This window comes from Colias croceus, chromosome 15 (genome assembly GCF_905220415.1).
Source record: "Colias croceus chromosome 15, ilColCroc2.1".
Lineage (NCBI taxonomy): Eukaryota > Metazoa > Arthropoda > Insecta > Lepidoptera > Pieridae > Colias > Colias croceus.
Genome location: NC_059551.1, coordinates 9,911,864 through 9,935,603, shown reverse-complemented (window position 1 = coordinate 9,935,603; position 23,740 = coordinate 9,911,864). Strand labels below are relative to the sequence as shown.

The following is a 23,740-nucleotide window of genomic DNA, read 5'->3' as shown; positions in this document are numbered from 1 at the left end:
ATCGAGAAATTCCGTAACGAAAAAACCTCACGCTCCCCACTCCGACGGGCGGAGGTGTGAGGCATAGCATGCAATAGCTTTACCGCGGCAGTCCCCGAGTGCCACCCTTTTTTTTAGAAATAGATAATTAAATTTTATATCAGTGATTGAAATGGCTCAAATAATTATTAATATATTTATTTATTAGCGATTTGACCTGACTTATACTATCCTTTATTCTTGGTGCTTAATTATGTTGTGTATTTTTGTATATTTTTTATTAAAATAATTGTACAAAGGTGTTCATGTTGGTCTAAACGTATATATAGCAACGTAGGTGCTCGTCTGTATATACCCGTCCTTGTTTCGTTGTGTTTTGTCTCTTTCTATTTATACATGTTATTATGCGCTGTTAAAGTTGCTTCATTTTTACTAAAAAACCTAAGAAAAAAAAACGACAAAATATCTGATCTATTGGAATTTAAGTAAAAAGAAAACGTTTTGTGGGTTTTTAGTAAATTTGAACTGAATTTAATGCGCCATTTTTAAAGCGTTCTTGTTATCTCTCTCTCTCATCGACTTGAGTGTAAAAGAGAGGACACTAATTATTCGTGAAGATTCATCGTTTGTTTTAGATTTGAATGTCCTAAATGTTTAAAAAATTTCTGGAGATGGCGGAAATAATTTTTAATCGAAATATTACAATTATTCGATATTCTAATTCGTATCAAAAACTGTAGATCAAATTAAATCGCAAAGGAAAGATCATTTTACTCATAAATGAAACATAAAGCTATTTATATACATTTTGAGAAAGTTCAAAAGGGATTTCTCTGCAATAAAAAGTTATTGTGTGATTTAATGATTACTTCTATTATAATATATACTAGGTATTCGTATATAGCCAATTATACATTAGTATCAAATATACATCTGCCATCTCTATTCTAAAACTATTTACTCGTAGGGGTTTAACGTTAGTCTAGTTTCGTGGTAGTCATCTAGGGATCAATAGGGGCAACTTTTGTTGTCTGTATAGCTGTCTGTATACCTAACGTAGCGGCTCAGTAGTATGGCCTTGTGAGGGTAGTTTTTGCATTTTAACTATGGAATCTTGAGAGGAAATGTGACGTGGCGTGGCAGTTAAATTTGTAACTACGCCCTGAAAATCATAACAAAACAGAGGTTACTTTGAACAATCTACTCTATTGAGATGTACTTCAGTAGTTCGCGGAAAATGATTAAATAATTTCTCTTGTTTTGGGAAGATTTTAAGACACGGGTTGAGAGAATTCTAAAAATGAATAGTCGTTATTAAGATAAAAGTCGTTAGTAAAAATGCAAAAATAACTCAAAAATATATTCGATAGTCATTTGACGATATACATAAATAAAAATTTACACGTAGCCTTAGATTTAGACACATTTGCAATAAGCACGTTTGAGAGATTTTATTAGACGTTCGGAACATATCTGATTTTATTCGTAAAGAGTAAATGTTTCTCTTTTCCTAACGGTTGTTGATAGATTTGCTATTTATTTTATGTCTATGCTATCTGGTACTGAAATTCAAGAAAATATATAGTTTTCGTGTATGTAGAAAAAGCTGTTTTCCAAACACGTTTTATGAATAAAAACTCACATTAGAACGTTCAAAAATAGTGATAAGTTCCTATAATGTTTGCCGTTTTGCACTAGAGCACTATATTCTGCACGCAATAAATATTTTATAATAATAATAAGTATTGCCGTAGGTACTATTTTTCATTATTCATACAAATATGTAGTCAATAACTGCAGTTTTTTCAGCAAGATATTATGACAAAGTAATTTTGAATATGGGTACTATTTAACATTACAATGGTTTACAGTTTTTAAAATATGTGTCAAAATAATGTATCTGAATTGTTCAATATCTTTATGATCTGTCTTCAATACTTTAATCATCTTTATTTTTGCAACTGTATTGCATATGTGGCTTGAAAAAATAAATTGCAGTTATTGACTATGTAGGTATTCAAAACAGTTATATGATGATAAAACGTAATTTACGCGATTCCTGCATCTTCGCCTTAAATATTTTTTCATAAAAATTTTCAACTATAAATTCAGTGGACCACATATTTTGCCGCGCTGTAGATTTTCCTGTCATTTCAAAGTATATTTACATGATACATAATTTGCGTCGTTTCAAACTCATATAGATTTATATTTTTCTGGACATATTTTGATAATAGCAATAAACAAGTGCTCTTTCTCCAACGAAAATAATAGAAATATAAACATATTTTAATATAATTCACTAAGGTTGTTGCTTCAGAGTGTATATTATGTGTAAGATTTATTTGTCGGTCGTTGTACCATGATTTTATCATATTTTAATGAACACACCGCAAGTTTTTATGTTTATGACTATCAAGCTAGACCAAGACGTATTATCTATTGTGTAGAGATGAAAATGGATTGTACCGTTATTTAATTTTCTACTGGTCATCATACAGTGTAAATGACGACATAATGCTACAATATTACACAATTTGTTTTTACTTTTATATCTCTTTTAGGTTCATACCTATGGACTTTATTTTAATAACATTGTGAAATATGGTCCGGTCGGTTCAACAATATTGGTGGACGTAGATAATAGAAGATCTATTTTGGAAATAAATTGTCATCACACATTCTATGGCAAAGGACAAAAATTTGACCCACCTTGTAATGTTTCTTTCTAGGCCGTTGGAAATAATATTTCGGGGTTTTTGTTAGTGTCTCCCACGTGTGCTTTGGAGCAGTATCGATCAGCATCTGTCGTCCAGACAATTGAAATACTCACGATCTCATTGATAACATGTGATGAGGCTATTGAGCACAGTTAGTTAAGTTTTTGTACAGTTTTAAGTGTTTATTTCACGTTTCCGCTTGTCGCATACGAAATAGCTTGGTGCAGTTTTTATGTTAACGGTGCATAGATGGCGCCAGCGAGCCAAAAGTGCAATAGTTCAGTGTTGCCAGCGATGTATTCGCTTCTTTAGTTAAATGTCGAAAGGTGATTCGTCGCAGAAAACGTTTGGTTCAAACGTCTCCCAGGGTGGGAATACATAATTAACTGGCAACACAATCTCATATTTTTTTATAATAGTTACCATAGAACATTTTATTTTACTGGATGCACAAAAGCAGTTCAATTTACAATAGATTAGATTTTTACATCAAGATTTGTTTAGTTTTTAAGATAATATTAATTTGATCTGATAAGTTATTGCCATCTCTTATCGATGATAAGGCCTAAAGATTTTTATTTGATGTTCCCCTTCAAATTGCTTAATTATTTATGTTTTGTATATAATATAATATAATTTTATTGAACTCTGTACATGCGATATGATTTATAAAGTATTTAATTAAAATATTTAAAAATTTCTTAAGTTTGTGGGCTCAGTGTCCTGTTTACATTTGATATGCCCAATGTGTATTTTAAAATTGACAATAATCAGTATTTAATTATACAATGTATGTAACGTAGTTCTATATATTGTTTTGGAGATATATTTATAATATGTTAATATTTGATAATTATTTCTGTATTTTGTAATGGTATTATTTTTATTGTAGATTCTGTCTACTCCCTACTCCTAAGTATTGTGTATATTTCTGATCGGCCGCAAATGTTGGTCTAATAACATATTGTTTATGAAGATGTTTCAACGAATTGTTTTAATCTAGAATGAAGCAATAAATTAATATACGAAATAAGTTTGTGTTTTATTACTGTGAAAACCTCATAGACTATACCGAACAGGAGATAATACAATCCTACTTATATTATAGAATTGCGAAAGTTTGGTAGTATCCATCCATTCTCACAAACTGTTTCTTTTACGGAAAAACTACTGGACAGATTTTGATGAAATTTAACAGTACCTAACATAACATGAGCTATAGAGATACTTTATTTTTCCTGCAACTCTGTCCGCGGGCATGTAACTGTGCGGTCTTATAATTTATCAGTCGTGTAATCATCGTTTTTCTATATTATAATATATAAAAACGAATCCCTATCCCTACTTCCCTTGTTCCCGGTATCACACGCGAAAGGCTGGACCTTATCTTCTTAATAATATGCATCTAATTTATTACATACTAGCGGTCCGCCCCGGCCTCGTCCGTGGTACGTATTTCGCAATAAAAAGTAGCCTATGTCCTTTCTCGGGTATCAAAATATCTCTATACCAAATTTCATGCAAATTGGTTCAGTAGTTTAGGCGTGATTGAGTAACAGACAGACAGACAGACAGACAGAGTTACTTTCGCATTTATAATATTAGTATGGATTAAAATTTATCGGTTGTCTTAACATGAGCAGATTAAACTAGCAAGGGTCGAGCTAAACCCAAGTAGCCTAGACGCAAAGCGTGTCAAACATCTAAATGAGTAGCGTGACTGGATCCTGCACGCCACACGCGACTTCAGAGAAAGTTATTTGAATGTATTCATGGTTTGTATTGAGAGTGAACATTGTATCCTTTTCGATATAAATAAGGATATACTAGTTTAGATAGTGTGAAAGATAACAGTGATTATTGTTCGAGTGTATTCCTTCTGAATACCAAAAGGCGGTTTTCTATTTTATAAAAGACTAGTTGTGCCCCGCGATTTCACCCGTATTGCTCCGCTCCTGTTGGTCTTAGCGTGATGATATATAGCATATAAGCCTTCCTCGATAAATGGGCTATCTAACACCGACATAATTTTTAAAATCGATCCAGTAGTTAATGAGATTAGCGCGTTCAAATAAACAAATAAACTCTTCAGCTTTAAAATATTAGTATAGATTGTAGTAAATTATTAGTCTTATTATATATAATACCTAGTGTTGAGCCCACGGCTATGCGGAGGTGGTCAAAGGAAAATCCCATCAGAATGAATTTTTCAACGCGATAAAAATTTGACACTCTAGCTTCCTAATTATCTCCAGACATAAAATCATATCATAATATATAATCGCTCCGTTGCGACATGAAAGGTAAATAAACAAACACTTTCGCATTTATAATATCAACAATGCTAAGGATCTATAATAAAATGAATTCAACAACTTCTGAGAACTGTAATTTGCGAATTGCGATAGCTTCTAATACACAAACAATCACTTCTCTACTAATATTATTATAGTTAGGTTAGCGTTTAGCTACTATTATGATTGTATTCTGTGGTTAGAGTATAGCATAGGCAAGTACCTCATTGCCTATTAGGAAATAATTTACATATTTGGAATAATTTAAGGTCAATAGAGTGGGTATTATGGTAAAATGGCAATTGAGGAATGTAATTTAGGTGATATATCAAATAATATATGAGTGTATTTATATAATTAGGTGTATATTCGAATTAAAAAAAAAACTTCAATATGACATTAATGTAGCACAATAATTTAAAATTGTTATCATTTTATTGTATGTAGAGTCTAGTCACAGGTCTTGCAGTAATGGTATGATTTAAGCATGTAGGTACGGAAGAAATTTATTGTCCAAACAGATAAAATTATCCAAAATATCACATCAATTAGGTATGTTGAATGAGTGCAACATACGCAATGTTCCAAATTAACGACAGATGTTGCCGCGGGGCAATAATGAGCGTAATTATAATCGTTTTTTTATTGCCTCGAATTTTGTACAACGATCAAACTGGAAAATGTCGGACACAATGAGAAAATATTTACCTACAATTATAGAGATAGGTTACAACTTACATCGGTATACTTAAATAATGTATGTGAACAAATAATTTACTTTAATATTCTTTAAAAATATGAAGAAATTAGAAAATATATTTTAAATTTTTTAAATTGAATAGATTTGAAGCTGTTTTAGAACACGAAGAAACTAACCTACCCTCAGTTTATTACTAGTTCGAAGGTCATGGTCTACACATTTAATTGAACCTGTTTTGAAACGAAATTAAGTAAGTTTTTAGGGTTCCGTAGCCAAAATGGCAAAAACGGAACCCTTATAGTTTCGTCATGTCCGTCTGTCCGTCTGTCCGTCTGTCCGTCTGTCACAGCCGATTTACTCGGAAACTATAAGTACTACAGTGATGAAATTTGATGGGAATATGTGTTGTATGAACCGCTACAAAAATATGACACTAAATAGTAAAAAAAAGAATTGGGGGTGGGGCCCCCCATACATGTAACTGAGGGATGAAATTTTTTTTTTCGATGTACATACCCGTGTGGGGTATCAATGGAAAGGTCTTTTAAAATGATATAAAGTTTTCTAAAAAACATTTTTCTTAAAGTGAACGGTTTTTGAGATATCAGCTCTCAAAGTCGTAAAAAGTATGTCCCCCCCCCTCTATTTTTATAACTGCGGGGTATAAAATTCTAGGAATTAAATATTAGTATAGATTGTAGGAAATTATTAGTCTTATTATATAATACCTAGTGTTGAGCCCACGGCTATGCGGAGGTGGTCAAAGGAAAATACCATCAGAATGAATTTTTCAACGTGATAAAAATTTGACACTAGCTTCCTAAGTAATTATCTCCAGACATAAAATCATATCATATATAATCGCTCCGTTGCGACATGAAAGGTAAATAAACAAACACTTTCGCATTTATAATATCAACAATGCTAAGGATCTATAATAAAATGAATTCAACAACTTCTGAGAACTGTAATTTGCGAATTGCGATAGCTTCTAATACACAAACAATCACTTCTCTACTAATATTATTATAGTTAGGTATAGCATAGGCAAGTACCTTATGTCCTTGAATGAATGAATGAATGAATATTCTTTATTGCTTATAAATAGATAAATAGAAGTGGAAAAGCACACAACACATAACATAAAATAAGCAAAAGGCGGCCTTATCGCTAGTTAGCGATCTCTACCAGGCAACCCTTCATATAAAGGAAAGGTCCTTATTGCCTATTAGGAAATTATTTACATAATTGGAATAATTTAAGGTCAATAGAGTGGGTATTATGGTAAAATGGCAATTGAGGAATGTAATTTAGGTGATATATCAAATAATATATGAGTGTATATATAATATTAGGTGTATATTCGAATTAAAAAAAAAAAAAAAAACTTCAATATGACATTAATGTAGCACAATAATTTAAGATTGTTATCATTTTATTGTATGTAGAGTCTAGTCACAGGTCTCGCAGTAATGGTATGATTTAAGCATGTAGGTACGGAAGAAAATTGTCCAAACAGATAAAATAATCCAAAATATCACATCAATTAAGTATGTTGAATGAGTGCAACATACGCAATGTTCCAAATTAACGACAGATGTTGCCGCGGGGCAATAATGAGCGTAATTATAATCGTTTTTTTATTGCCTCGAATTTTGTACAACGATCAAACTGGAAAATATCGGACACAATGAGAAAATATTTACCTACAATTATAGAGATAGGTTACAACTTACATCGGTATACTTAAATAATGTATGTGAACAAATAATTTACTTTAATCTAATATATAAAAATCAATGCCACTTTTCGTTGTAATTCCATAACTCGAGAACGGCTGAACCGATTTCGATAATTCTTTTTTTATTATATTCCTTGAAGTACGAGGATGGTTCTTATGTAGAGAAAACGTTAATATGTACCACGGGCGAAGCCGGGGCGGACCGCTAGTATTCTATAAAAATATGAAGAAATTAGAAAATATATTTTAAATTTTTTCAATTGAATAGATTTGAAGCTGTTTTAGAACACGAAGAAACTAACCTACCCTCAGTTTATTACTAGTTCGAAGGTCTACACATTTAATTGAACCTGTTTTGAAACGAAATTAAGTAAGCTTTTTATTTTAATATAATTAGATACCTAATCCATATTTGGTCAATAAAAATAAATTATTAGGTAAAGTAGGTACTAATTACCGTTAAGAATGTCCCAAGTCTACATTCCATTTAGATTTTTGTAACAAAGCATGTAAGAATATTCTGTGTCTATCTAGATCTTACTATTAGCAGCTTATAGCCCAAAGGTACGTACTAGTTTTATCTGACCCCACAGGAATCCTGTCTCTATGTAGCGCAACGGTAAGTTACCTACATTAGATAAAAAATAAATATTTCAGTACAATCACATCACAACGATTGCTTCCCATCCTTTTAGTTATAAATAAATAGTAATAAGTATATCTGAATGCAATTTTTAAACTATAATATAGTATCTACCTAATTGGTCATATTTGGAGTACCAATTTGGGTTAGTACTTGAGTTCTGAAATTACTTTCTCTCATAATAAGAATTGTCTTTGAAGTTTGAACCACAATCTACACTTAAACCCTAAAAAGAAAACCACAAAAGAGTGGATGATGTTTTTTGCCATTCAATTTTGTAGTTTGTACTAATTCGCTTGCGGTAGTCGACGCAAACCTGTCGAGTCAGTATATAGTGAAAGACGCCGCGCACACGCCGCCGCTCGAAGTATGTTCCAAGAAATTACGCGGGAAAACATGACATTTATTCTTTTTAAATCACCAAAGAGTATATAACAAATGAGTTTTAATATACATAGAAAATTAATTTTAGTGCCAAAGAAATATACCTTTAATACAATTATGAATCGACGAAAATGTTTACGAAATTATTTCGATTAAAATGTTCAGTGATTTTGTTTGTGATGTTATTTTTATGTTTTTGTGATTGTGCCTCGAGTAATGGTCGAACTAAATTTAAGAGGAAAGTCGACAATTGGAAAGATATCCATTCGAATAATTTGAAAATAAATGATTCAGCGGTCGGGGAAAAACGAGGATTTTTTGGACACGGTAAGTTTGAAATCAACAAATAAAACAAGGCAATTATAACTGGCAACCCAGCATAAATATTAGAAATCTAACTGTACTGTAAAATTACTTGTCATTCATAATTTTCACCGGATCATTAAGCATGTTAATATATTAATATATGCGCGCAATTTAACCTGTACAAAATATGTCTTGAACTTTTTTCCATTTTAGTAGTAATTTGACATTATTATGGGCAGAAAGTAATGTATAACCTTTTATAAGTCTACATAAACGGTTTGTCATAAAAATATGTATTTTTATAGGAGTTTAGCGTTCATAAATACTCGCAAGGTTAGTAGAGCTTCCAATGAAACAATATTTAGGTTCAAGATAATATTAATAAAAAGCATTAGGTATATTTTCAAAGTTCAAAAAAACTTTAATTGTGAGTATTTAGTAGGAGAGAATTATATTTAAAAATATAAATAAATCGAGGTAAGGCGTCATAGAATAGGCGCCTGACTACACTATCGAGCAGTAAGTACTTAGGCTATTTACCATCGAACTATAAATAATGTTTATTGTACACACAAATACACAGAAAAAAAACAGGACAAGAGGTAAGGCTACAGTAGGCGGTCTTTACACTCATGAGCGATTTCCACCAGACAACCAAAAATCGATGGAGTGCTGATTTTGAGTTCGCGTTTTATTATAAACCTAGGTACAGAGCAGACATTTAGTGAAAAAAATTCAAAAAAGATCCAAAACAACGCCATAATCTCGTACGAGCGTTTGTATAAAGAGATGGACGGGTTGCACGCTCTTAAAGTAGGAGAGTTGCATATACAATAGCAATTATGAATTGGCATATAATAAATTAATACTCCGTAGATTTTCCTTTATTTGAATTATAACATGATTATAACCCGTTGAAATGAGATCCATCATAAAAATGCGGTGCTTGGTTCTATTAATTAAGATTTATTCCGACGTTTCGATACGAGCGAACTTTGTTGAGTTATGAATATGTAGTTATAAATTTTTTCAGGTATTCAGACCTTTATACTTAGTCTGCATAGATGTAGAGACGTGTGCTGCTCGTATAAGCCAAAATTAGGTACCTACTGAATATTATGCACATAGGTTTAGAATACACAAAATAACTGTAATATAGTGGGTAATAATAAGTTATTTCCTTTATATAAAAATCCTGTATTTAACTAAATTGAACATTACATGGCTATAAAGTTCTGTTACAAAAAGTATAAAGTTTAAATATTAATGGATTAAATGAATAGAATAACTTAGGCACCTAATTAATACCACATTAGGAACCTACACAATGTTTACAGTAGTAGGACATTTAAAAAAGATTTTCTTTATTTTTCTATTCTATAAAATATACAAATATATATTTATAAATTGCATTGCTGTAGAGTACTTGTAATTGCTTTATTAAAATGCAACAAATCAATAATAATCAAATAGTTTTATTACATTATAAAATCGCAAAACAGTCTGGATGACTAGTTGCATATTTATGGTCAAGTAATAAGGGGGCGTACATACGAGCGGTTGAAAGTTTTTAATAAAGGAGTTTTCTTTTGTTTTAATTACTGTTCTAGATTACAAATATTTTATTGGTCGTGTTTTGTAATGTTTTTACTTTTTTGCTTTTGAAAATGTATTTCCTTCATTTCGACGTGTGTGATTTTAACAACGACAACTATCAGGAACTATTTAATTGTTAAAAGTTAATTTAACACAAAAGCTACTCGACTGATTAAACAAAATTCACCACTGGATATATTACTTACACGTGATTCCTGAGTTCTACCCACTCTACTTGTTATGTATCACATTCGAAGCTAGAGCGTATTGCTAGTTTAAAACTATTTTATCGTTAAAAAGTAATGTCTTCCAAATATCTCTGCTAATATCTAGTAACGATGAGAACAGTAGCATCGCTACATAGTATATATATGCCTATGCTATATGTATGCTTATATCTTCAAAATTATATTATATTTTATTTTTTATTTTAATTAAAACCATATATATTTTTAGTATATAATTTATCGGGTTTGGACAAAGCGGGCGAAGCCGCGAGCGGGTCGATATAAAATATATTTAATGAGACGTAAAAATAAATCACGTTCGTGATTAAAGCGCCTAAATATTAGTCGATGAGCAGGTTCAACCGTGTCGCATAATGTTCCTATTTCACTGTCACCTTAATCCATAATAATGATTGCAGATTTTATAGCATTATAATTATAATAATATGAGAAAAAGACATATGTAATATTATGTATGTATTAATTATTTCCAGCGACGATTTTCTTATAGAGCCTTGGATTCTTGCAGTCCTATGGACACTTAATTATTTTTGACAATCTCCACGCGCAGTCATATGACCCAATCATACACATAATATCGACTCTACGAAAATAAAGTACAGTTTCAAGATTTCATAAACACGCATTATAACATTATCGTAATGTAATATAATTTTAAAATTATGAACAAAGGGTAGCTTTTACAATAAAAAGGGAAAGAAACCCGCAATAATATAAATAATAAATTGAAGGTGCGTTGGACCGGTTGAATTGAATGTCGTTGCGGACGTGCCTGTAATTTATTGTAAAAAATGCACGTGAAATGTCCAACATTTTTCCCGCGCATTTGTTGTGACAGTGACAGTTTTGTTTTTTTTTTTCAATAGTGGCTGGCATATTTTGGCACTGGTTTTTATGGAACGATATCTGTGGTAGCGTAAAAAAACATAAAGCGCTAGTTAGATTAAAAAGTTACGCGTTGATTGTTAAAAGCACGAAAAATAAAAGTAATACTGGTAAAAGGGTAAATTCAGAAACATTGTACATTTGCGTAGAGATGCCAAACCTGTAAAATGGAGGTCAGGAGGTCGGGTTATTTATGCAATTGTTTTTATTCTTACAAGGAGGCACTCGTTTTTACTCACGGCTAAATGCGTGGGAATATCATAATTTGTTGCGTTTTATTGTGCACTTGCATTTTGGTTTTATTGTTATCGTTTTATCGTATTATAAATTGAGAAATAATATAGTTTGTAAGAGTTTATGGTCAATATTGAACGAGATAATAATATTGTTTACAATATTTGTTTTTTAAGAGTAATAATATTAATATAGTGGTCTGTAAGTCTTGCTTGGATTTTATTACAGACGTTATATTTTTTATGATCGTAAATTTACCAGGGGGGAGGAATTTACCGTAAGCTGGAGATACGTTTATCTACGACTTATGTCAATCTCATACATTCTTATTCTACTTATTCTATCAAACGTTACGCTAATAGAAAGCCACTTGTCTAGCTTACCTAGTCTATGATAATATTTTGAAATGTTATCTAAATGTTAATCGAAATTAATAATATGAGGTGGTCGTAAAAAACTATATCCACCTCAACCAAAATTGTGTTAAAAAAATAACGCTCACAAATAATTTTCTTTACGTGAAAATTAAAATGCATTGTCATTTGCAGTGCTATACAGTTAGGAACTTTCTAGATGACGTCAAATTGCTAATACTCGTATCGCAAACACTATAAAACCCTTCGAGCAAAGATCACGATTTCTAGAACCTAGATACTATCTGTGCCTAAGATCTGTGCGCAATTTGCCATAAACTCAAACATCGATAGAGTAGGTAGGTATTTTGTGGCACGTGTTGTAGGATTGTACGCTAAGGCTGGATGCAGAGCTTGACCGACCATCAGTGCGTACGTCAGTCGCGCTTATCATACGTATGGAAATTCATAAAACCGTTCATAGAGCCTAGACCGACCATACGCACGCGTATTGTCATGCGCATTAGTGTCATAGTCATACAATTGTTGATGCGTATCGTCAGGACCGACGGTACGCACTGACGGTCGGTCAAGCTCTGCAACCAGCCTTAGATTGTGTTGTTGTTTACCTATGTATAATGTATGTAGATGGACAGATACCAAAATATATGCACCTGACTTATGCTAGTAAACTTTAATAATTTGTTTGCTCTTTCGACAATGTTGTGATTTCTGTATATTTTATATATTATTATATTATAGAGAAAAAAGTAAGAAAACAAAGAAACAGAAAGAAACAGAAACAGAATACATATAATTTTATTTGTAGTCTTTCATCAAGATATTGTAATAAATGCATTTGTAAATAATATAAATAAGTTAGGTTTATTCTTGAAAAGATGAAAGATATGTTTTTCTCACGAGTTGGATAGGTTTATCAAGTTTCGTAATCGGTAATAATTTCAAAATTATGTTTTTTATGACCAATTAAATTCAATGATGCTTTATTCATATAAATATTAGTCATTATTATATTAAATGTTGATAAAGACGAAGTAGGTATCTATTAGAAGACCTAGGGGTTACCATGGATGTTTTATAGCAGTATTCTTTCCAGTTTGGTTTACTGATGGCGTTATACGACCTATAAGGCTGCTGTACACGGGTAGAGTGAACAGTAGAGGGAACTAGCATACTAGGTACTCTACCAGTTCTCAGCTCTACCAAATTTAGTAGAGTAACACGTAAATTTTTATTTTGTTAGTAGAGTAACTACCTAGTAACTTCCTTCCGCGTACGGTGAAACTGTGGAACGATTTGCCACCTGCGATGTTCCCGAGCAACTACGACATTGGGGCCTTCAAGAAAAGAGCTTATTTGTCCATAAAAGGCCAGCAAAGCACCTGCAACACTTCTAGTGTTACAAGTGTTTACGGGCGGTGGTGACCACTTAACATCAGGTGGCCCCTCCTTCCCCTTTGCTTGCTCTGACATAAAAAAACTAACTACATAGATAAAAATGGTCGTTGATTCGATTTAATTTGATGGTAGATGCTTATTGGCTGCTGTACAGCGGCTATCCACCATCGACCATATCGCTGTCTCTTTTCCACACTAGATATAATACTGCTTTAAGACATATTATGGTACCTTGGGCAGCTTAAATGAGCCGTACATTCAATCTTGCACTACGATCTCAATCAATGCTGTTAACATCTGGTGTTTAGTTATAATAGTGATTGATTTTAGTTATATGTTTGGTTTCAGTAACAATTTACAATATCGAAATATCTACTTAAACGCTCTTAGTACTAAAATGTATTAAAATTATTATTGATATGTACGCTTGTCGAGTTTTGATTCACGAACACCAAAACAAAAGATATTTTTTTTATTGTGGGCGGAGTCTCTGTTGTTTATGATAATTTCAAAATAACTAAAAAATAACTTGTACATGTATTTATATTTTTTGTTATGTTAACATGAATTATTATCTACGTGTTACGCGTAAAAAATTGAAATCACTTTCGTTATAGAAATTGATGCGTGAACACGCGAGAACACTTCAAGTGTGACGACAATTACACGAGATCGAGATTGTTCTCTTTGTTTAATTACCTCATGTTGTGTTATATTAATTTGTTAATTACACATGTTTTGTGTATGTAGATTTAAAACAAGAAAATTATAGTAGATGAGAGGAAACACAATTATGAAAGAGTTGTTTGTTTTGATGATTTTTTTATGTCTGTCCCTATGTCCCTTTGTATGGTTTTGTATTAGGTAAATCTTTAAAACTACGCAACGGATTTTAATGCGGTTTTTTTTAATAGATAGAGTGATTCAAGAGGAGGGTTTTAGTATATAATTTATTAGGTTTTAGACAAAGCGGGCGAACCCGCTGGCGGTAAGCTAGTCTTCAATAAAAAGGTTGGTAGGAAAAATGATAAAATGTTTGTAACTATTCAATTTACGAATATTTGTTCATCTTATTGATTCAATTTACTTTATAAAAAAATAACTCGATGTTATTAATGGTCAATTTTGTACCCGTTATTTTGTAAGTTATGAATAACCGATAGGTACAACGTTATTTATTTAATTGAATATTAAGTCGAAAATCCTGTAAAAATGGACAGAAAAAATTAATGAATATGTTAATGAGTATTAAATCTCCTATAATAATATACTATAGCCCATAACACGCTATAAATCTAATTAATTTTTATGTGAAAATTATTTTATATGCTTAAAAACAATAATTTAAGCCTATGCCAATGTAGTTCTGATTTATTTTATCTTTATCTAATTTTATCCTAGATGTAAATAGGTATACGTAAATGTAAATAGGTGCATATATAATCCCAATTTGAATTATTTAGGAACATAATCTTAAAATTTTAATATTAAAATTATGTTCCTAAATAATTCAAATTTGTGTGAAGACAAACATTGTGACACGAGATTTTTATAAATCTCGTGTCACAATGTTTGTCTTCAATGGACTCCTAAACCACATAACCGATTATAATAAAATTCGCACACCATGTGCAGTTCGATCCAACTTGAGAGATAGGATAGTTTAAATTTCAAATCGTTTTAGAGAAAGCAGGCGAAGCCGCGGGCGGTAAGCTAGTAATATTATGTATCATATGAAATATGGACCCAATCCAATAGATTATTTAATTATCCATCTGATTTATAGACCGATCATTTTTCCAGCCAAGAAAATGATCTAATACTTTCTTCGCGATACATAGGTAATTTTTTTTTACTTTAATGGGTTTGAAGAATATTCTGCTAACATTTTTTTAAAGTAATTTGTATTAAAAGATATTCAGAAGCCATTGAAGTCGTCAAATATTTATAGAATTTAGCGATAAATATTTTTAACTGTAAAATAGCAAGTAAAGGTGAAAATGTCACTTTTAAAATGCAAATAAGTTTCAAGCAGTCATAAATAATTTAAGCCATTGAATAAAAACAATTTAGGTAAAGTGATGTTCACCGTTACAAGCAAAAACACCGAGAAAGCGAATTTATAGGTCAGAAAAGAGAAAAAAGTGACATTATTTATCGAAGATGATCGTATTGTCGAGTGCGACACCTCATGTATTTTATTGTGATAAAAACTTTCCTCTTTCCGTATACGGTTAAAGGAAGTTTGAAAATTTAGGATTTGCCATAAATTTGAAGAAGGATAATAATTTATTTGCGTATTGGTCAAATTTTTCGATTAAATTCGATTATTGCGACGAATATAAGTAGGTACTTTTATCTATTTTTAAGTCTCTTGAAGATGATTTCAGGTATCATTATTTTTAGATTAAATAGTTACTTTCTCAAGGTGATTAGTGTGCATTAGCTTGACCTTGTTCATTTAAATGTCGATCTTCACTGTTACTTTTGTGATGAACATCTAATAAATAAAACGTGTATTTATGTATACATAGATGTTACGTGTTACGTTACAAAAAATTCCATCTATTACGCATGATTATAGATTGATTTAGGAGACAATACCTCCTAAATCACTTTTAAAATGCTTTATTTTATTTTATTTTATGTTTGACTTGTTCCGTGCGCTAATTTAATAGATTTCAGTAGCAGCAGATTTTTATATTAGTTTATATTATTTCGTTATTATTGAAGTTGTTACAATTAAGAATGAGAGTTTGTTTGTAATGTTACAATTAAATCTTGGACAGTATTAATTACTAGCCGTGCTCCGCGGTTTTACCCGCAGTAGGTATGCTCCTGTTGGTCTTAGCGAGATGATATATAGCCTATAGCTTTCCTCGATAAGCTATCTAAGTCCGAAATAATTTTTCAAAACGGACCAGTAGTTCCCGAGTAGTGCGTTCGAACAAACAAACAAACTCTTCAGCTTTATATTATTAGTATAAAGATGTTATGTACATTATAATATTATCTATAATATCTTAACTATTTATGATAGAGCTCCATAGTCCTTGTTTGTAATAGATTTATCGAAATGTGCTAGCGTGCTAATAAATCGTTTTTAAATATGCACAAATATTGTACCTAATGGCTTCATTTATTTTCCCGCTAGATTTCACGTGTTTTATTTGATTTATATAATCTCATCAACTATTAGATTTTTTTGATTGTATCAATTATATTAATGGCTATGGAACAAGTCGAATCCTTGAGTTGTAGAGAAAGCCGAAACAGGTCTGAATTATTTAAGATATTTAGCTCGTGACCGGCATTTGTTGATGAACGATCCGATTGATAATTAATTATTTATTTAGAATAAAATGCGAGTAGGATGCGTTCTGGTGGTATCTTACGGAACTTATAGATATATTTTAAGTATAAATGGTTGGTCCTTGGCAGTTGTCTGATGTTTTCAAAATATATGCCGTATTTATTTTATTTTATTGGTAGCGAAGGATAGCAAGAAAACGAGATATTATATAGAGCAAGGGGGCATTAAGTTATAATGTGTATGAGTATATAGCCGTATAAAATATATCCAGACACCAGCTCTGATTGAATAGTGGCTGAAGATATAAATATTCAAGATATTCAATTAATTTTTATTTATAATAATTTCTAATTGTATCTAGGCCAATAAAACTACACTTTGACATTATTTCAGTCACGATTAACAGTTTTGTCCATTATATAACCGGTCCTGCCAGCCAAGTTACAACGGTAACGAAATGTGCAGATTGACCTTCAAAATGGCGGAATTTGGCGGCAAATGTGTACTATGCGAAATTTCGTTCTATTTTTAAAATTACTTCCGCCCCGTTTTTTATTTAAATTAGGTATGTTTATTTGAGGAAAGATTGAGCAAAAACATTTATTTATTGATATGCGAGTTCACAATAACATTATTATTAGTTATCACAATTATCTACATATTAGTAAAACTGGTTGCATTGCACTTTAATCGAAAAGTTTTCGAAAAGAAGAATTTTTTTATTGGCAATTATTGTGATTGTGTTTAAAAATAATATGTAACATGTCTTATCAAAAATATTTTTTATTCCAGAGATTACTTACACACTTTTTTGCAAATCTATTTATTATTTTTCAATTACAAATGACGTCAATAATGATACTATCAAATATTCTTAATAGCAATAAGGCAATGGCTCATCTTTTTAAATTGAAAATTTCTTCATGCATTTATAAGCAGGTACATTTATGAACAGTAAATTTTGATGATTAAGTACTTGATCATTTATGAAAACCGGTCCTGTAATGTTAAACAGAGTTGAATTATTATATTTTTATTACTGTAATGAGTCTTTAATAATTATTAATTTTTAGTATTTATTAGGTAAGGCAAACCTATAAACTACCCATTTAGAAAAAATAAATACCTATGCATAGATATTAATTTGAACAACTGAAAGCTTACGTGGAGTATATCATTCAAGGATTTTTAAAGAAATGCACTTTAACTTTTAGTCATTTCCAAATCAAATTTTCCGACACAGTGACCGCGCACAGAACGACACAGTGTCAAATTACAATCCAAACTTGTAATGAGCTCCATAAGGGCTCAGTTAGTTCTCGTTAGTTGGAATGCCACATTAACTGTGTTCTAGAAAGTACGCCAAAGTGCACCGCATCAGGCCGTTTGGCGAGATTGAGTTTGAAGGGATCATCCAAGTTTATACGGATTGTTAAAAATTGTATATATCATTAATTAAGGGGTAAATATGGAAAGGATAAATGAAGAGGATCTTAATATTTGAAAAAAAATAATAATATTAATTTGGCGGTAAAACTGACATTTATTATTATGTAATTTTGATGTACTCAGTCATTCTCTGTCTCGCACAAAAATAACCCACAGCGATAAAAAAAAAATTCAGAGTGTACAGAACTACTCTACAGCTCTACATGGGATTTTTTCATTATTTACTAAAATATAAATATTTCTCCTTTATTTAAATGAGTGCTATACAAACCTCTTTATATATTCATCTATACTTATTATTATAAAGCTGAAGAGTTTGTTTGTTTGCACGCGCTAATCTAGGGAACCACTGGTCCGATTTGAAACATTATTTCGGTGTTAGATAGCCCATTTATCGAGAAATGCTATAGGCTATATAATATTATCTCTCATAACTAACAGGAGCGAAGCACTGCGGGTAAAACCGCGGAGCACAGCTGGTATAATATACATATACCTCTAATCGATGTACTTCGCAAAATTGAAGCGGTTCGAATTGGGGAGTGCCTGGCGATCTGTACTACAGGCTACGGCCTATCGCAGACACCAGTCCTCTTAGTTTATGTTTACTTGTACTTCTGTTAATTTAGTTATAAGTTTGTTGAGGAAAAATAAATGATTTATAAATGATTTATCATATATACAGTGTTAACCGGTACATGCGCACACGCAGGCTCACCACCAAACCGGTCAACTCGCTCACCCCGTGGTATACTTTATACCTGTCTCCATTAACTGATATGGCTTAATCTGTCTAAACTGACGAGAGAAGAAACTAGAAAGTACAGTGGGTTACAGTATTTTAATATTATAAGTTTATTTAAAAAGCTAGAGCTTCTCAAAAAATTGGTTTTTGATCTGTACATAAATAATAAAATCGTAACATTGAATATTTTTTTATATACGAATATTACTCACTATAATCCTGTAGTTGCACTGATGACTCACTATTTTCTTAACGCGAACGGACTATAGTCGGGTTAATATCTATTATCATCTCTCTAAGACTAATAGGAGCGGAGGACGGGTAAAATCGCGTGGCACAGCTAGTAACTCATATTATATATATGCCTCTTAAAATCAATAAGGAAATCGTGATGTAACAAAGACTGTTGATATTTCTCTAAAAGCATTTTTTCCTCGCACATGACAAAAACAAAAAAGACACATTCTTTAGAATGGTGAAAACTATAAATTTATAAAGAATAGAAAAAATTCGATCACGAGGCGGGACTTGAACCCGCATCCTTCGCGCCATTCCGGGGCGGATGCCTAACCAACTCAGCCACTCGTGACCCGCCTGAGCAATCGAATTTATTCTATCCTTTCAGTTTTATGTGTCTTAAGGGACACACCGCGCGCCATCTATTGAGATGATTTAACAACCATTTTAACCAATATGAAGCACTTTTCAGTGAATACAATATTGTAACGATGGAACACGACCTTTTCTTGAATTTATATTTTTTGGTTTTTATGGCATTCAAATGCTTTATAAATATAAATTTATAAAGAATAGAAAAAATTCGATCACTCACACACACAGTCACTCGTGACCCGCCTGAGGGTCACGAGTGGCTGAGTTGGTTAGGCATCCGCCCCGGAATGGCGCGAAGGATGCGGGTTCAAGTCCCGCCTCGTGATCGAATTTTTTCTATTCTTTATAAATTTATATTTATAAAGCATTTGAATGCCATAAAAACCAAAAAATATAATTGGTGAAAACTGAAAACACTTTATTACATACTAGCTGTTGCCCGCAGCTTCGCTTGCGTGGAAAAGATAAATAAACATGATACAAATTTTCACCCCCTATTTTATCCCCTTGGGGGTAGAATTGATCAAAATCCTTTCTTAGGGGACGCCTCCGTCCTAACATCTACCTGCATGCCAAATTTCAGCCCGATCCGTCCAGTGGTTTGGGCTGTGCGTTGATAGATCACTATATCAGTCACCTTTGAGTTTTATATATATAGAAGATTATTAGTAATCATAACTTCGGCTTTTCATACGTATTAATCAGAGAAACATTAAAATGGCGTTATTTATAAGAGAAATATACTACTACTACATTCCTGGTCTACTATATTCCTGGCAAAATTTCTTAAGCAGAAGTTTTTTCAACTTAACCTTTAAATAATACAAATTCCAGAAGCTAGTTGAAGCAAAACTTTCCTCCAATTATTTTCCGAAGTCAAACTAAAAGAGTCATTAATATTAACATCTACTTTGCGAAGCGTTTTAACTAAATTGTAGTCTCGATTCGCTTAACATGGGATAGAACTTAAACTTTAGGAAAGAATATCAAGGAGAAAAAAAAAACAAAATTTTAATTTTTTTTTTCATTTGGGAATACAAGAAATTGTTTATAGCAATATTGTTGTAAGGTGATTTTCGCTATGCCTGATAAGTGATAATGGAAAGAGTAAAATATATAGATTTATATACGACACTATATGTACTAACTTTATGTATTATTAAATAGCTATTGTAGAATATAGAGTAACATCCATACTAATAATTATAAATGCGAAAGTAACTCTGTCTGTCTGTTACTCAATCACGCCTAAACTACCGAACCAATTTGCATGAAATTTGGTATGGAGATATTTTGATACCCGAGAAAGGACATAGGCTAACTTTTATTGGGCAATATGTACCACAGGCAAAGCCGGGGCGGACCACCAGTATTTCATAAAAGTCGACGCTTATCAATTGCGTCGCATATTTATTCTCGTATTTTTATTATAACCACAGTTTAAAATAGTTTAAAATTTAACATGCTTACAGCATTCAACGATGTGATTTTGCATCTCACTATTAGATTATCTGTGCTATTAGTAACCACTTGGTAACCACAAACTACAAAGTCATCAAGTAGTGTATGTCGATTTGCAAAAATAACGAATCGAAATTTCTAAACATCACTTTCACAAGGATGATTCTTGACTTCAAATGCTTTATTATAGACGCGTTTCCATTTTTAACGACATGATTAGCTTTGTTCCACCTATTGGTGGGATATTTTTTCTAATTTTTGGTCTTTTTTCTAATCTCTCAGTGTGTTAATTAAGAATCGTTATATTTATTATTAAAAAGTCGATACGCCATGGTCAAAGTACAGTTGAAAACTGAAATATTGTACAAGTAGTTAGGTATGCGTTAAAACGTTAAAAAGTCTATCTTTGTTAAGAAGAAAGATGGGACTTCATATATTGTCTTCTAATTTGAAAGACATTAAAACTATCAAATATACTTACAAACAAATAAAATTTGCTTCTATTCCCAAAAAACGCCAGGCACGACAAATGAACGAAATCAATACAAAACACTTTCACTGTTCACGGAAGTGGGATTTTCAACTGCTTTTTTTCTTTTTACATTTCCAAACGCTTTTATTCTCCGTCACTTTTATCAATCGAATTATATAAATTGCTTTTTGTGAACTGAGGTGAACCTGAGCTTTAAATGTGTGTGTAATGATTTTTTAACTTTCTTCTGTCTTTTAATTGGATTGTATAGTATTTAATATAAATCTATACTAATATTATAAAGCTGAAGAGTTTGTTTGTTTGAACGCGCTAATCTCAGGAACTACTGGTCCGATTTGAAAAATTCTTTCGGTTTTGGATAGCCCATTTATCGAGGAAGGCTATTAAAGGCTATATATAATATATCATTACGCTAAGACCAACAGGAGCGAAGCCACGCGGGTGAAACCGCGAAGCGCAGCTAGTTACTCATAAATCTAATGTGTGTGTACACTAGTATCAGGTAACAGTTTTACTTGTGCGTTATAAAGTGGAGAGTCTTTTTTCGGATTTAGATTGTAATCTCGACAATACGTGGGCGATTACAATATATAAGAATACACAATTTTAATCATTATTTACATTTACTATATTCATATTAAAATTATCTTTACATGAATCTATGAAGAATATATCATGCAAAATATAAGGTACCAGGTAAAATGTAAGGTAATAAGTATCTATTCTTAGTTTTTGTTTTAAATTAAAATGGGGAAAAATGCTACAGAGTTATTAAAAAAGAGACATCTAAACACAATACCTTTTAATAACCGTTCAATTTAAATAATACAAAATATAAAGAGGTAACGTTTCCACGTGAAAAGCTCGCGGAATATCCAAAAGAGCAGATTTAATAGATACCAATACAGTATTAAGTTAACGTCAGTAAACAATTTTATTTCAAGTTGTTTGCGATACTTGTACGGGCAATAGATCGGATCTATAGCGTGTTTGATCTGCACACCCTTTTTATATTCTGAATTTTATATTGAATTGTCAGTATTTGAGAAGTCTCATAATACATATTTATATATTTTTGTAAAATATTTGGTTATCTTTTCATTGCAAGCGGATTTGATTTATTTTGATAATAGATGTCAGGATTGAAATAAGAATGATGAAGTCGGTAGGTAATATGCGCTCAACACCAAAAAAAAAAAAACAGCAATAAAATAGTTAGTAATTTTACATTCGAATAATGCAAAAAACAATTCAAAATGCAAAATGCAAAGCGTAAGTTGAGGATTTAAAATCCGTATCACTATTCTTTTTTTTACTATAATCTTTCCAATTTATTTTATATGCAGCATTAATACAATTATTTCCACAAAGATGAAATCAAAGGGTGTTCATGTTCAAGTAGAAACTTCCAAGTCCGGCTTATTATTTTTAATTTATAGATCATCCGTGATAACCACGACTAGGCCAAAGGAACCAGTTGGTGACATGCTTTCTTAAAGAGCTGTGAGTCACGCGGTTTTTCCATCAATTACTTCTGAGAAAATACGGTTTTACGGTCATTTTCTTTTACTTATAAATACATAATATGTGCGACGTGCGTGTAATCTAGTAGATTTTTTGCTATGTTCACGACAATCATTCTTGATATTCCACCTTATATTAAACTATTTCATGTTTTGGTTCCTTATCAATAATTACATCTTCTTTAGAACTCGAATACATATAAACAAGAATATTTTCAAATACATCTTCTTCTTCGTCTTTTTTTTTCAAACGTATTTTGGACCTAAACTTGGTGGACGTTATTTTGCAGAATCGTAGTAAAATATTTATCGTATATCGTGCTTTTGCTATATTAACAATCTTCATAGTTATTTTTATTACTCTATTGTTTTTAGATTAATAAGGAAACAAAATAATAGACTCCAATAACAATGTGGGCTTATATTTTGTTTATTAATCCACTAATGATCAACAGATCAATTACGAGAAAAAAGTAATGCCTAATCACGTTCCTAATTAACTTTTTGTATATTGTTTGTTGTGGCCGGCGGGAAATTATATATATCTCGTTAATATAATAACAAAATTGTATTAGGCTCTCTATAAACATTAGTTTGGAAGTGAACTTGATTTTCAACCTACTTCAAAAGAAAGAGTAAATG

At 31.5% G+C, this 23,740-nt stretch overlaps 1 protein-coding gene across 2 annotated transcripts in view; it reads left to right on the top strand.

The window, feature by feature from the left end:
- Nucleotides 1–8,390: 8,390 nt before the first annotated feature.
- The window catches only part of LOC123697908, a 28,997-nt gene continuing 13,647 nt past the window's right edge, over nucleotides 8,391–23,740 (top strand). For both annotated transcript variants that reach the window (XM_045644480.1, XM_045644479.1), the window contains exon 1: nucleotides 8,391–8,788. In XM_045644480.1, the coding sequence (XP_045500436.1) occupies nucleotides 8,593–8,788 (196 nt within the window). In that variant the 5' untranslated portion in view covers nucleotides 8,391–8,592. The remainder of the gene's footprint in view (nucleotides 8,789–23,740) is intronic.